The 14,378-nt window shown below is 43.6% G+C and overlaps 1 protein-coding gene across 4 annotated transcripts; it reads left to right on the forward strand.

Annotated features, from left to right (window-relative positions):
- Positions 1–39: 39 nt before the first annotated feature.
- On the forward strand, positions 40–14,048 carry DHRS7B (dehydrogenase/reductase 7B). Of its 4 annotated transcripts, none has more exons than XM_026083291.1 (7): positions 40–88; positions 6,344–6,519; positions 8,253–8,368; positions 9,084–9,294; positions 10,005–10,097; positions 11,581–11,733; positions 12,445–14,048. In XM_026083291.1, exons 1-7 carry the CDS (start codon positions 69–71, stop codon positions 12,648–12,650), a joined length of 975 nt encoding a protein of 324 aa, XP_025939076.1. In that variant the 5' UTR covers positions 40–68; the 3' UTR covers positions 12,651–14,048. The 4 variants fall into 4 exon arrangements, with proteins under 4 accessions (XP_025939076.1, XP_025939079.1, XP_025939078.1 ...); XM_026083293.1 differs by lacking the exon at positions 40–88 and adding an exon at positions 141–673; XM_026083292.1 differs by lacking the exon at positions 40–88 and adding an exon at positions 2,016–6,122.
- Positions 14,049–14,378: the final 330 nt, after the last annotated feature.

Below are 14,378 nucleotides of genomic sequence, written 5' to 3' on the forward strand. Positions count from 1 at the left end.
TGGCGCCGAGGCCCCGCCCCTCCCGCCGCGGCGCGTGCGCGGCGGCCGGCGCACTTCCGGCGGTGGCCATGGTGACGGCGGCGGGCAGGTAGGGCCCAGCGGCGCCCCCAGGCCTCGCCCCGCGGTGGGCGGCTGTGGGCGAGGGCGGGCGGCGCGGCCGCGATGGGAGCAGGGGGGCCGGGGGCTCCCAGTCAGCACTTCACCGCTGCTGCAGGTGTTGAAAACGCTGGAAAAATCCGAGGAGACGTGAACGCAGCGCTCGTTTTCCCGGGGTGCCGCAGGCGATTCCCGGCTTGGCCCGCGGCTGCCTGCGAAGGGCCGTGCTTCGGCGCGGCGAGCGCGGCAGCTTTCGAGTCGCCTCACTCTGGTTTATCCTCGCCTGGGCCCCGAACGCATTTTGAGTGGGAGGACTGGAAATACGTGCCGCTGAATAAAAGCGGCAGAAAGTTTTACGCGAAAGTAATTTCTCAGCTCCCGTCTGGCTTTTGGGTGCTGAAAACATATTTTTTCTCCTCGTAACATGGAGCGAGACTGTTGTTTTGCATAATGATTATATAAAATCTTAAACACGATGCTCTTAAGTGACTATTCAACTACAGCAGTTTGTTTTCTAGGGTAGAGTTTAATGAAATGCCTGCGAGRTGACCAGCTTGTTCAAGTTGCACTGGAAAAAGTAAACTCAAAATACTATAACTGATACTTATATTAATAATAATAATAAACCCGCCAGCAAATCTCAAACCCTTGTTCATTGTTGTCAGCTGCACACAATGAAAACTTACCAGTCTCGTGTCCCGACTGCTGCTGCTCCCTAGCGCTGCTGTGTCATTCTTCATAACAGAACTTGCCGTCATTTGGTGGCAAAATCCCAGCTGGGTTCTTTCTCCTAAATCCCTTCCCCATTTTCCATTTGAAATGGTTGTATTGTAATGAGGAGCTTTGTCCAGCTATTGAGGTTTTTCTTAGGAGTTTCAGTGGTTTCTAATGATCTCAGCCTATTTTTGACATCTTTTTTTGTTCATGAAGTTTGGAATGAATGCTGGTTATGTAAGTGCAAACTAGTGTTTCAGTAGTTTAATTGTTTGAATTAATTACAGTAATCACTGTAGAGCCTATATTGTTTTTCCATTAGATTTTGAATGCATTTTTGAAGTTTAATTTACCATGTGTGGGGACCTTGTGCATCAGATAAATTGTCAGCAAATTTTGTTTGCTTATATAAATCACTGATTTAATAGACAAAACTATATTTCCTTTTTTTTTCTGCCTTAGATGTCTGTAAATTTGATTTCAGTTTCTTTCCAAAGCAGCTGGGTTGGTAAAACTGTTTAGCTGATATAAAATGCAAGTAATGCTCACTCTTCTCTCTATCAAAGATAGTTTAGTGAATTTGGTCTGCTGGGGCAAATGCCCATTTCCCCAGTTATTACCAGGTTTTGATGCAAAGTGTGAGAGACTCATCTGTCAGTTCACTTGTGCTCAAAGTTCTCAAGAACCATAAGGAAAGAAATAAAAAGGTCTGCTTTCTTAATTAGCATGATATTAATTTTAGAATGTGCACTATAAAATCAGAATATGTTCCAAAACTAAGTAAAATCTTAATAGAGCAATCACAACTGATTCATACATTGTCTTTTTTTCATCCAAAGTGCATAAAGTCTACTTTTGGTCTTTATAGATGCTCTGGATTCAGTACTAGAAATTATTTGGTTAGTACTAGAAATAATCAAATGATCATCAAACATTTTGTATCATTTTGAATTCTCCTCTACCTTCTTAATCTGGAGGGGTTAAGTTACCCCCAAATTTCAAAGGTCACAGACACTATTCCTGAGGTTTGTTTTTAGAGGCAGTTCTTGGCACTCTGTGCCAGCATTGGATTGAGTGTATTTGCTTGGACTGCTGCCATTTCCTAATTTAAGTGAGGTCTGTCCTGTGCTAAAAGACCGGAGGGAGACATCATCTCAGAGTCACTGGCAAGTGAGTTCTTTTCCAAGGTAGGATATTGTGCTTTCTTCAGAATAAAGTTGGTAGCTAGTAACACTTAGAGCTGCTGTGCTTCTGGACAAATGCTTCCTTAGAAAAAATGATTTTTTTCCTTCCCTTTTTCCCCCATCTTCTAAATGACACCTTTTGCTTTCTGAAAATAGCCTCCCAGTTGCTGCCATTTGTCATTTAAAGAACAATGTTTTTCTAGATGGCTGAAGCTAAAGGAGAATAGATGTTGTTTAGGGAAACTATCATGTCTGTAGTATCTTTTGGGGACTTGAGCTCATCTTTGCTGCCTTTAGTGTGCTCTTGAGCTTATTAACTAAACTCCTTGTTCCTTCTGAAATATTCTCCTGGTTTTTACAGGATAACATCCAGTTTTTGTTTTAAGGGGAATGGTTTTTTAATGGGCATGTGTATAGATGATTTATTTTATATTAAGGCTTTTCAAAAAGATTCCAATCACCTGAATTTGCTTACGTTATCAGTATTCTCATTTCTGTTCTCTAACACCCTAATCCTGCCTTTTGGGATGGGGAGCTGAAAATTACAGGTGTTTATTTGAGCCGGTAATGAGCAGTGGCTTCTCTCCCGCAGGTAATTTGGCATCATAAACATTATTTATCAAAAACAAATAACAGATCCATGCTTTTTTCAGTATGTATAGCCAAGTCTTGGGACAAAGGTGGTAGTGGTCTTAGAGCTTTGAGCAGGGTGTCTGAGGATATCCAGTTCGTCTTGAATTAGCTGTGAATCTTTTTTGCCCCCCTTCTTTGTTTTTAATGTGCCATGGCCCTATCTGTCCTGAGATGGCTTTAACTACTTTGAAACGTTATCAGTCTTAAGCTGGGTTTTATGCTTCTGATCTTCTGCCAGCTTTTGTTTTGCGACTTACCATTTTTGTTATTGTGAGTTATGTCCTTTTTATCAGTGGTCTGTTTCATTCTCCTTCAGGTTGCCGCAGTTCTTTCCTTTGGCCTTTCCACCAATAAATAATCCTAAAAACTGAACTGAGTATAATTGTCACTCTGTTGTGTCAGTAGCCCAGCATGGGGCTCTGTGAAATGGATACTGTTGAACGTATTGCAGTATGCCTTGAGCTGATTTCCATGTTCTGCTGGCATTCCCTTCCCTATTTATTCTATCAATGGCTTTTTATTAAGCTTGTTCAATTTTACAAACTAAAATAAGGACTCATGGATTTGTGATGTAAGCTGGTCCATGAACCAAATAAAAACTTGTTGCATTAGGTCTAAAGTGCTGCAGCAATTTTTTCATCTTTCCTAAACAGTTTGTTGAGACAGTTTGTCTTTGCTCTTTGTCCTAGTATTTCAAGCTTGACTGAACTGGGATTTTCTTTGTTCTGGGGCTCTTTTTAATGGGTCATTTCTGTACTTTCCTTGGAAGATATCTGTTACTGTATGACCTAAATAAAAAGGACCTGTATCTTTGATCAGTTATCCCTTCTCTCACTTGCTCCCTTTTTCATCCAGTCTTTTTCTTCCCCTCCTTCTATCTCTCCCCCTCTTATATCAAAGGGTGATACCTGTTGATTCAAACTCTAGCCTGGAAGCTGCAAAAGCAGGTTTCTGTTGCTGACTATGCTTATGGCTGGCAGCAACCTTCAGGCAGAGATTGGGTAATTTGCCCTGTTCCCATGTATCATATGGAAGAACAAAAAGAGAAAGAAGAAACATAAAAGGCTTGGAAAGATTGCCAAGTGAAAAAGGATTAAAGGGAGAGCTTCTTTGTTTAGAAAGTAGATGAATAATAAGTAACATGATTAAGGAATAAAATGAATTAGTGTGTTGACAAAGTTAAGCAGGCGTGACTGGTTCATACTGATGAGCAATGGATGCTACATGACAAAAACCACATTTAGCTTTTAGCTGGTAGGCTTGGGGGCTCTTTTCCACCAGCCTGTGTGGTGGAGAGTTCAGTGCTTGCAAACTCAACTTTTATTTTGCCAAGGACCTTGAAAGAACCATTCTCTAACCAACGTATGGGAATCACTCCCATCTCCTAGTGTGGTTTAGTTAGAAGAGGCATCAGAAAAGTTCCCTCTTCACAGTTACTTCTTCATCTGCTTTACACTGTCATCTCCATTTTACAGGAATCAGAGGCAAAGGTTTTCAGGGCCAGATTTTTAAAATGGCTCAGCTTCAACATGGGCTCATAGATCAAGTCACACTCCACCCATCAGCTCTCACTTTGGAAATGATGAAAGGTTCTAAATGGGAGCTGAAGAAAAATCTCTAAGACACACTGGTCAAGCTCAGTGCCTGTGGTCCCTGCCACCCACCTCTTGTCTTCTGAATCTCAAGAGATCCTTGAGAGCAAAGAAGGACAACATAAAGAAGGCAGCTGCTTTATATGACTAGCTGAGCATGAACCAGTAAGGAGCACCTCCTGCTTATCCAGCCTGAAGAAGGCCAGTGGCTTTATGTCTTTCCCTGGAATTATTTTAGGGGTGATGTGCACTCTTATATGTTAAATCAACTATACCAGTCCTCTGCTATAAATCAGGAGAATTCTGCACAAAGAGGTGGAAGGATAAGATGCTGATCTGACCAGCTGTGTATTATGCTCCTGCGCTGCTTTGCAACAGACTTGAGTTTAATCCGCCTTCTGGGTTTCTGCTCTCCCACTTTGGGCATACTCCCCATGCCTGGGGGAACTTGAGGCCTGGATGTCTGTCCGCATCGTGCACAGCTATTACACAATAGAGTACTTTTGTGGAGATACTTGAGTTAGCTCAGGAACAAGAAGCTCCATAGTAGCTTGGGCAGAGCTATGTACTAGCTCAACAGTTTTGGTTTTAGACCTAGTCAAGCTTTATTTAGAGCTAGCTCAGCTCTCTTTACATGGTGTTTTATTGTGTTCTAGCTACCCCTTCAGAAATACTTTCTTTATACCGTTCACTAGTGGTTCAGCTAGCTTGTTCACTGACCAGCTGCTTGAGGACTTCTGTCCAAACTCTTGATGGAAATCTGGGAAAGCCTGGCATTTTTCCAAACCAGCTCTGTCCTGGGGCATGTAGTGCTACTATCATCCCTTCTGCTCCATGCAAGCTGAGTATTACTTAGTAATGTTGAATTATGGCCTAGCATTATTAGTTACCTCCTTGTTTTGTTCTTATCATGCTATCCTTTTGTTTAAAGTATTATATGAGTTGTATGCCCAGACCCTGCCAATATCTTCCTGGTAAAGACTTATCTATCAGTGTTCAAACTCTATCTGTAAAACAGAGAAAAGATGCTAATACTTGGTTTTGGCTTTATATGTGACCCAAAAGATTATAGATTCCAGGAAGAGGTTATAACTGGCTTTACTTCACTGTGACATTGAACATAAAAGCCTGAGGGTTTAGAGTGGGAAACTTAGTGACCCTGTTTACAGCAGAAGTATCGCTTACTCTTTGGCGATGTAATAGGTTGTAACATAAACTTCTCCCTTGAAGGCAAGGCTTAGCTAGGAGATTAGGGCTATGCATTGGAATCAGAATCCAATTCCAGGGTGAGTTAGGTCTTGTAGATACCCATAGCTTGGGTTTCCTTCACAGATTTAATTTCAGTATATCAGAACACAGGTTCTTTTGCTGTTAAACTGTGCAATTGATGTTGGCATAAAAGTAAAGATCATGAATGGAGGCTCTAGCCTACTAGATGGGACATATGGTTAATTTAAATCAGATAACTTGTCTCTGCTAACAGGTGTTGAAAGACACTGGAATTGGAAGCACAGATTTCACCACATTAAGCAAATAATCTGCTCGGAAGGAAAGCTTATTCTGAGCCCCCAGAAGTTAGAGTGGGTTATATCCATCTAGGATAATATACAGTAACTGGTCTCTGGCACTTAGATACTGCGGTAATTGCAGTTTTAGAGAAATCTAAGAAGTTTTAATAGAATCATAGACATGTATAGACATTTCCTATCTCTGAAGAGCTTTCACTCTAAATACATCTTGTGCAAGAGAATAAGTCTAAAGCAAAATGGAAGAGCATCTGGGAACAGCATCTCTGAAGCTATGTTTGTCACACAACACCCGACAAGATCCAATGCCAAATGTCCTGCTGGGATGTTCAGAATAGCATATAAATGCTTAAAATTGGATACTGATGTGAATTTTTGTAAGTCTAAATGAAGGATTGAGGAAATCTGTTGAAGATGCCTCTGTATAGAATTTGGTTTATTGGTGGTCTGAGAGTCTAAGGCAGTGGGTGGGAAAGGGGGTTGTGCTAATTTTAAACCTGGTGAGACTTCTTTTAAAGAAATATTTCCCTAGTTTTCAAGCCTCTGCTAAATTTCTTGATGGTGAAATGCTCTGTTTGCTTTGATCTTGTGGTTCTAGGAAGACTGTTCAGAAAGGGAAGCTCATGGATTTCACAACCACAGTCATCATCCCGCTGCTTTTTGGCAGCTTGGGGATCTTCACCCTCTTCCGGCTGCTGCAGTGGATGCGGATGCGAGCTTACCTCCGGGAAGCAGTGGTGGTGGTCACTGGGGCTACTTCTGGCCTGGGAAAAGGTAGGTGTTGAAGGGTAGCAGAAAGGTGCTGTAGGCAGGAGGAACAAAGGGATGTGGAAGAGAGACCTGTTGGAATAAAGCAATAATGATCAGAAAGTGCCCATTCTTTTGAATTTTGAAGAGAGGTACGTTGCCCAGTCATATCAGTTATAACCATCCCCAGTGCAAATTTTGATGTAAAAACAAAACAAAACAAAATCCCTCCAACAAATGTTGAGACTAATTTTAACCATTCTGTATAAACTAGAGCTCATCAAAGCAAGTAAAAAGTCCTGTGCTGTCAGGCATCTTTTTTCTAAGTCCCAGAAAAGTCAGGAAGTCAGATTGTTTCTCTAAGACTTCCCAGACAGAACTGCTGTTCTAAATTCATGTTTGCTGTTGTATTTCCAGATTCCCTGTCTTTTTTTCCACTTCTTATTCCCACCTCTCACTCCCAAGTTAAAGTAACTTTCCTCCTGTGGTACAAATCCCTCAGTTTTAAATTCAAACTCTTGGTAATATTAATGGCAAGAGCCAGTGAGTAATCCAGTAGTTTTTTCCAAATAAATTTTTATTCTTTGCATGGGTGGATATGTTTTTTAATTCTGCTTTCTATAATTGCTTTAAAAGCTTCTTGAAGAGAAGACAAGGTGCTCTCTGCTATCAAGGCCTTTCATTAGGATGAGTACATTTATAGAACAAATAGAGCTTAAATTGATGCTGTCTTTGCACGTGAGTTTTTCCTTGAGGACAGGGGTGTTCAATAGCTGAATGGCCAAAGGAGATGAAATGGTCCTCTCTGCCTGTCAGAACCAAAGAGCTGGGAGTGGTAAAAGAATTAGTATTTCATGTCCGGAAGAGGTGGAACTAGTATCTCAGGAGAGACCTTCCTGCTGTGATACACTAGACAGATGAAACACTGTACATTGTTGGGTGTTCCTTCCCACTGTTTTTCTTCTCATCTCATGAAAAGCAAAACCAGGATTGAAACCCAGACTGGTACTGCCTCAGTTTAGATCTCCACCAGTGCAGTGAAGTTTCCTCCCTTACTGACTCTTTAGCAAGGTCTATGCTAGTCCTTCCATTCCCAGTTATTAATATTCTAGAGGACCTCTAATTACTGTGGGTTCTTCTGCATCCTTTGTTACCATCACGCTATAGTCTCTTGCACGAATAAGGAATTTGTTTCACTAGATCACAGAGAAGTAGTTTAGAAGAACATGGGATTGCTTCAGCAGCTGGTAGCACTGAAAGGAGGACAATATCGTAGCATCCATTCTTCTGACTTCTCTTGATGTAGATCACCTTGATGAAGCAGGTGTTTACTGAAACTGAAACCCCTCAGACCAGGCCCCCACTACATTAAATGACATACGCAAGGTAACAGTGGTTCCGCTTAAGAAAAGCATATGGTCAAAGATTAAGAGGCACAGGCGGATTTAACCAGCTGATGAGGGAGTATGCGTGAGCAGCACAGTAACTGCATAGCCAGCATAGGAACCGTGAACACACCAGCTGCCTCACCATTGTCACGTGTCTGTCAAAGTCACTGGAAAATTGCATCTTGCTGTGACTTCACTGTAACTCAGCCTACCGCTCAGGGATAATAAGGCCGCCCTAGACCCTTGCCAGATTAAAAAAACAAACAAACAAACAAACAATGTTTTTAGCCTACCACCAGATATGATGTGGATCTGCTGTTTGTGTCTGGCATTCAAATGTYTGCTTTTCTCTCTTCCTTGCTCCCTCCAAAGAATGCGCAAAAGCTTTCCATGCGGCTGGCTCCAAGCTGGTGCTGTGTGGCAGAGACAGCGAGAAACTCAAAGACCTGGTACAGGAGCTTTCTGCCATGACCAATCACCGAAAGAATGTGAGTGTGGGAGAGGGAAAGGCCTGTTGTCTCATCAGTCTGAGATTTCTGTTCATGTTATTATAGAAGATACAGAATTGCTTGTGGGTTGTTCTGGCTGTGTTGAGCAATAGGAAAGATGCAACTCTGTGATTAGGAATAGATACTGCTGTAGGAGTACACTGAACTGACATGTCATGTCTTGCAGAAACCATACAAAAATAAGCCAGCTGAAAAACTACCCTGTCTTGTAACGGAAATGCATGCATATGAGAGTGCAGAGTCCTCAGACATCCTTTGCATCTGTACTTATATACAGTATCTGAAAGAGTGACCTTGCTTGTCTTAGCCTTTATTTTTGATGTCTAGTTCTGATGACAGGGTATAAGAAAGGTTGTGCTGGCTTCTGAGGGAGACATGAGTTAAGTTTTTGACTACATCAGATGCATTTTCTTTAATAAAGCGATAGCAAACTTTAGTACCTGAGGCAGATCTGACTTGACTCTTTCCTAGCCTCTGGTATAAGGAACAGGCTACAGGAAGGGGGAAAGACCAGAGCACAGCCTGCTCCTATCACGTATTTTTATCAGGTAACTGCTGCACTCTAATCAAACAAGGTCTGGATGGCCCTGCCTGTGCTCCCAAAGCTGAGAAATCCCATCTCTCCTCTAAGTCACAATTATGAACATACAGCACATCCAGAACTGGCCTTTTGCTAACTTTTGTTTATTCACAGACACACAAACCTCACACTGTGGTCTTCGACCTCTCAGACACTAGAACAGTCCTAAATGCTGCTGAAGAGATCCTGAAGTACTTGGGTCATGTGGACATACTGATCAACAACGCAGGGATCAGTTACCGAGGCACAATTGTGGACACAGGACTGGATGTGGACAAGAAAGTAATGGAAACAAATTACTTTGGTCCTATAGCCCTCACCAAAGGTATCTATGATCAGGATTACAGTGGGCCAATGGATTTGACTGATATCTTCTGGGCCAACACAACTAAGCGCAATTTAACTTCTGATTCTAATTGTATTTGGTATAATACAGTATAAGAGGGGAGGAGAGCTTTGTTTTATGGGCAGGCCTAGAGGATGCTTGGACTTGACTGCACTGGAAGCACCTGATAAGAGATGATATCTTGTTTAAAACACCTCCTGACTCTCATCTCGTGGGAGCTTATGGAGGGATACCTGGTTTGTCTGTCTGCTCTGATAAAACCCTAGAGAATGCAGTCTGGATTGTAGGTGAAACTGTAGCCTTCCTAGGAGGCCTCTTTGGTTGTGTAGAAAGTTCAGCCTGGAGGGTGTCAGCTACATGAACTGGAAAGATGTACTGGTGGCAGAAAAGAGCAAGTCCTGCCGACTATACTTGTCGGAGACAATAATGACTATAACGGCTTTTGTGAGGCCTCATTGGTGTAAGGCAATGTCCTGAGCACATTGCCAATTGTCTCCTGATAGGTGAACGTCCCAGCTAGACTGCAGCCTCAGTGAGAGGCATCCTGGGCGCCATCCCTCTGCCTAGCCCCTACACTGAATGAGGATCTTCTCACTGACTTCAGGCTTCCCTGAAGCACTGCTCTGAAAGCGTTGATTCAGCAATGGCAGGACTGTTAGCCTGAATGGGTCTTTTCTGTCTCTTGCTAGCACTTCTCCCCTCCATGATCAAGAGGAGACAAGGCCACATTGTGGCCATCAGCAGTATTCAAGGCAAAATAAGCATTCCTTTCAGATCAGCATGTAAGTACCTCCACAGAAGATGGGGAAGACATGTTTGGGGCACTGGACTGAATGAACACTTGGCTACTGCTTCCATCTGTTGCTCCCGAGAGCTGGCAGCACGTGGGGAAGGCAGGGCTGTGCATCATTCTTGGTGTGGTCATAAACCCCTGACAGCCACTGAGGAAGGTATTCTCACATACAAAATCTTAGCCTTGTCCTCAAGTTATTAGGGGACAGGGAAAGGGAATAGAGAATGTGGCCCTTGCTTAGAATTTTGGTCTGAAAACTGCTTGATATTCGCATCTTAAAACTTGAGTCCTATAAACTTGCTAGCCATTAGAATTAATTCCTTGATTTCATTGCATTTTATCCTTGCTGGTCTGCCTAGTTAATCTCCTCTAGGAGAGTAAAGGCTTGTTCTTTGGTTTAATAAGTTCCATGGTACAACCAATACCAAAACAAAGGCCTAAATGGTTATCTTGAGTCAGCAAACTCTTAGGCTAAATCAGATATGATAAGAAATAACATTGGTGAGATTACTGGAAAAGCTTTACAAAAGATGGAGGAACTAAGAGGAGCGTGTTTGGCCTGCCAGCAACTGTAGATCATTGAAAATAAACAGAAAAAGGGAAGGGTACAATGGGGATGGCATAAAAGTGGTAGAGCATAATGAGAGCCTGAATGTCGAGTAAAGGCAGCTGGAAAGTCTGGGCCGTCTTTGCTTGCAGATGCTGCGGGTACGACCACACGAAGAACTCTGTTCTGAGGAGCTTTCAGAGCATCTGCACAGCAACCAAAGCAGGGTAGACCTGGCAGCATGGACCTCAGCTCTTGCCCAGGTCCTTGCACCTCGGTGTGCTGGTGCCAACCCTGCAGCCACACTGAGGTGGTGGCACAGCCACCGTGGCAGCAACCAAGCATATGTGGAAAGGGAGCAAGGAAAAGGAATTGCTCAGCCATTTAGAAGGGGGAAATCCTGCCCTAGGCCACACAACTCTGCTCCTGCAGGCTTGTGTGATCAGGTTTTGACTTGTGCGCAGCCAGGCTCTGAACCTGCTCTGCAAGTCTGTAATGCTCAGCGCACGTAGGCCAGCAGGGTGCTCAGCAGCGAGTGTCAGCCCTGCCTTCCTGCACTGGGCATCACATTCCCCCAGCCCCAGCTGGTCTTCTCAAATGCTTCCTGAGCCAGACTTCATGTCTCCTTTATCGTGAGTGGGAAGCAGCTTGGGTTCACTCTGTAGTGCTTTGGCATGGCTGAGATATTAAGCTCAGGATCCTAGCCAGTTTCCAACTTGAGTATTTACATTTTGCCTTCCTAAATTGCCTCTCACTCCCACTACCTGTTGTTGCCATTCACTAAAAACAACTAGAAGTTGGCAAACAGCTGCTGTGTTCTTGCTGAGAAGTGGCTTCATTTCAGGGACAAATGCATTCAGGGGAATGAATCTTCCCTCAGCCCTGCTCCTTCTCCTTAGTACATAGCCCTTTCCTTGTTTTTCAGATGCTGCCTCTAAGCATGCTACCCAGGCCTTCTTTGATTGCCTGCGAGCAGAGGTAGAGCAGTATGACATTGATGTGACTGTTATAAGCCCTGGATACATTCAGACAAACCTTTCCCTCAATGCTGTAAGAGCAGATGGATCTCGCTATGGAGGTGAGATATGATTTTGTGTCTTATAACTGAAGTGTCTCCACTTCACCGAGATGTCTGAACTCCAAAGTGTGCTTGCGACATGTGACCTTTGGTGGGGACGTGGGTTAGCCCTAAAGTATTGAAAGACAACTTTAGATGCAAGGTAAGAAGAGTAACCCCCCAAACTGAGCCTTCCTAGACAGAAACTAATTTGGAGTTATTGAGACTTCAGGGTATTTTATAGCGCACGTAAATCCAAATATTTTCTTTGAAGGACAGCTCTGTATCCTCTGACCTACAGAAGCCTCTAGACCTGCAACATACATATCCTAGGAGAGATGCTAGGTTTGAGAGGGAAGAGGAGAAAACAAATTCCAACTACTGATTGGTAATTTCAACTGAGCAGTAGGACAGGGGAAGGGTGTATTTTTTTCCCTCTCACTAAATCATACATCTGGAATTGACAGTCATAACTAGAAGAACACATTGGAGCATTCAGCTCTGAGCCTTAGCTCCTGAGATAGGCCACAAGGCTTGTGGAGCCGCAGCCGGGGTATCAGGAGGAGCGTATACTGATTTCTAGCTCAATCATGAATCATACTATACATAACTGCTGTAAAATCCAGAACCTATAAACAACCATGTATAGTCAGAACAGAGCTTTCCTGGGACAGGTACTTATACGTGGGCTTACCTGCTGCTGTTGGTGCTTACGTGGTTTTGCTTTGGCAGTTATGGACAAGAACACTGCCGAAGGCCAAACAGCTGCAGAGGTCGCCCAGGTGGTTCTCAGTGCAGTGGGGCAGAAGAAGAAGGAAGTACTTGTAGCTGGTCTCACGCCCTCCTTGGCTGTCTACCTGCGAAACCTCTTCCCCAGACTCTTCTTCACCTTAATGGCATCTAGAGCAAAAAAGGAGAGAAAAGCAAAGGACTCTTAGCGCTCAGCCCGTTCGAGCAGTAACTGTAGGGAGAGGCTAACCCCTGCAGCTTGGCTGGGACATCAGTGGAAGTGCTTCTGCTGGAAACATTTCTCAAAATGCTCCAACTTATTATTGCATGGAGAGTGGGAAGCTGCCTTCCCTACATCGGGGTAGGCCCATGTGCCAGAAGGCAGCACCTAGACCTCACCTAAAGAAGGATGCTTGGAACCAAGAGAGAGAGCTGAGGCTGCAGGGGAAGGTATCTCAAGGGAACACACTTCGCAGCAGGGGAGGCCCACATGGAAGACAGCACCTCACTTTACTTCACTCCAGACACACTCAGCTTTACTGGCCCGCTACAAATAAAACCCACCTGGTTTGCCTACATGCCAGCAGATCTTAGCTTTCCCCACCCCATGGCCCCTGTGAAATACAGTCCCCAGCTGGGTGCTCTCATGATTACTGTCTTCTTCCCACTCCCTCCAACCTGATCCAGAACACATTGCTTGGAGTGGAAAACTTCACAGAGCTTCTGTTTGTAAACATGCCAAATCATCTGGTGTGTTAAGCTGAAGTTAAGTCCAGTGCCATTTCAAAAAAAGTAACTGATGTAGAATGCAAGTTTTATTTGGAAATGGTTTTATCTATCTGGATCATGCCTTACTGAAGTGCAGGGCCTTTTGACCCTGTACTACTTGACAGTACAGTATTAATCCCCAGCACAAATTAATGCAGGGGAAGCACTGAAAAGATTTAAAAAAAAMCCAAAAACCCAGCATAGCARGGTATACTGTTGAGTGTAAATACTGTGCAGTTGATGGCCCACCTGCAGGCCTAGTGCAGGGAGGAGGTGCGGTTCTTGAGCTGCCAGGCACTCTGGTCTCCTGGCAAGCGGAGGAGAAGCTGTGCACAATAGCTGGACACTATAAGACAGACCCTTAGTTCTCACCTGTTTTAAAGCAATCACAGATGCTAATTAGGATCCGCTACAACCACATCCGGTAGGGGGAAGGATACCTGCTTGTTCAGGTATCACAGGCCTCAGCCCTAAGGGTCAAGGGGGTGCCATATTCCATCTTTCATCCCTTCTCTTGTTCTTGTGCTAAGTAAGGCTTTTCCCCCTCCAAAACAAGAGGGAGAAGACTTGCATCCTGCCCAGTCTGATCCCCAGACAACTCATGGTGTGAGGGCAACTAGCAACACTGGGAATGGCTCCGCAATTACTGCGGTTTGTTCAGAAAGGACAGAAGTCAATTTTTTTTTTTTTTTCATTTAACTAAAACCTGCTACTAGGAACTAAGGTCCAGATCCTCGCTGCCACCTCCATGCACTTACCAGCATTCTCCATGTGTACTGCCCTGTGTGTCCTGCCTATGAGTGCATATCTGATGACAAATAAATTATATTGCCATGAAATGCATCCTTTGTCGTATTTAACCCCTCACAGCAGTTAATGTGAGAGAAAGGGAAAGGAGGGTTTTTTTGTTTGTTTTTTTACATTCCTGCAAGGTGCTTTCTACCAGCAATATTTGCAGAACAACGTACTTCCTCCCAGTCCCTTTTATGTGATCTGCTAGTTTAGACTGTGAATTCACACACAAGATTAATCACACTGAAGAAAGCCTGTTGCAGATGTGCAGGTTTATAAGGACTTTCTCCCTCAAAAAGCCTTTTCCTGACCACTGCAGAATAGGAATCTCAGCCCAAATGATTGCCAGAACATGTTTAATGATCCTAATTCTGCTC

This window comes from Apteryx rowi, unplaced genomic scaffold, assembly GCF_003343035.1.
Source record: "Apteryx rowi isolate R43461 unplaced genomic scaffold, aptRow1 scaffold_6, whole genome shotgun sequence".
Lineage (NCBI taxonomy): Eukaryota > Metazoa > Chordata > Aves > Apterygiformes > Apterygidae > Apteryx > Apteryx rowi.

Coding starts and splice junctions, on each gene's coding strand:
- DHRS7B (XM_026083291.1), top strand. CDS start 69: ATGGTGACGGCGGCGGGCAG. Junction 6,520..8,252: donor TACTTCTGGCCTGGGAAAAG/GTAGGTGTTGAA, acceptor CTCCCTCCAAAG/AATGCGCAAAAGCTTTCCAT. Junction 9,295..10,004: donor TCCTATAGCCCTCACCAAAG/GTATCTATGATC, acceptor GTCTCTTGCTAG/CACTTCTCCCCTCCATGATC.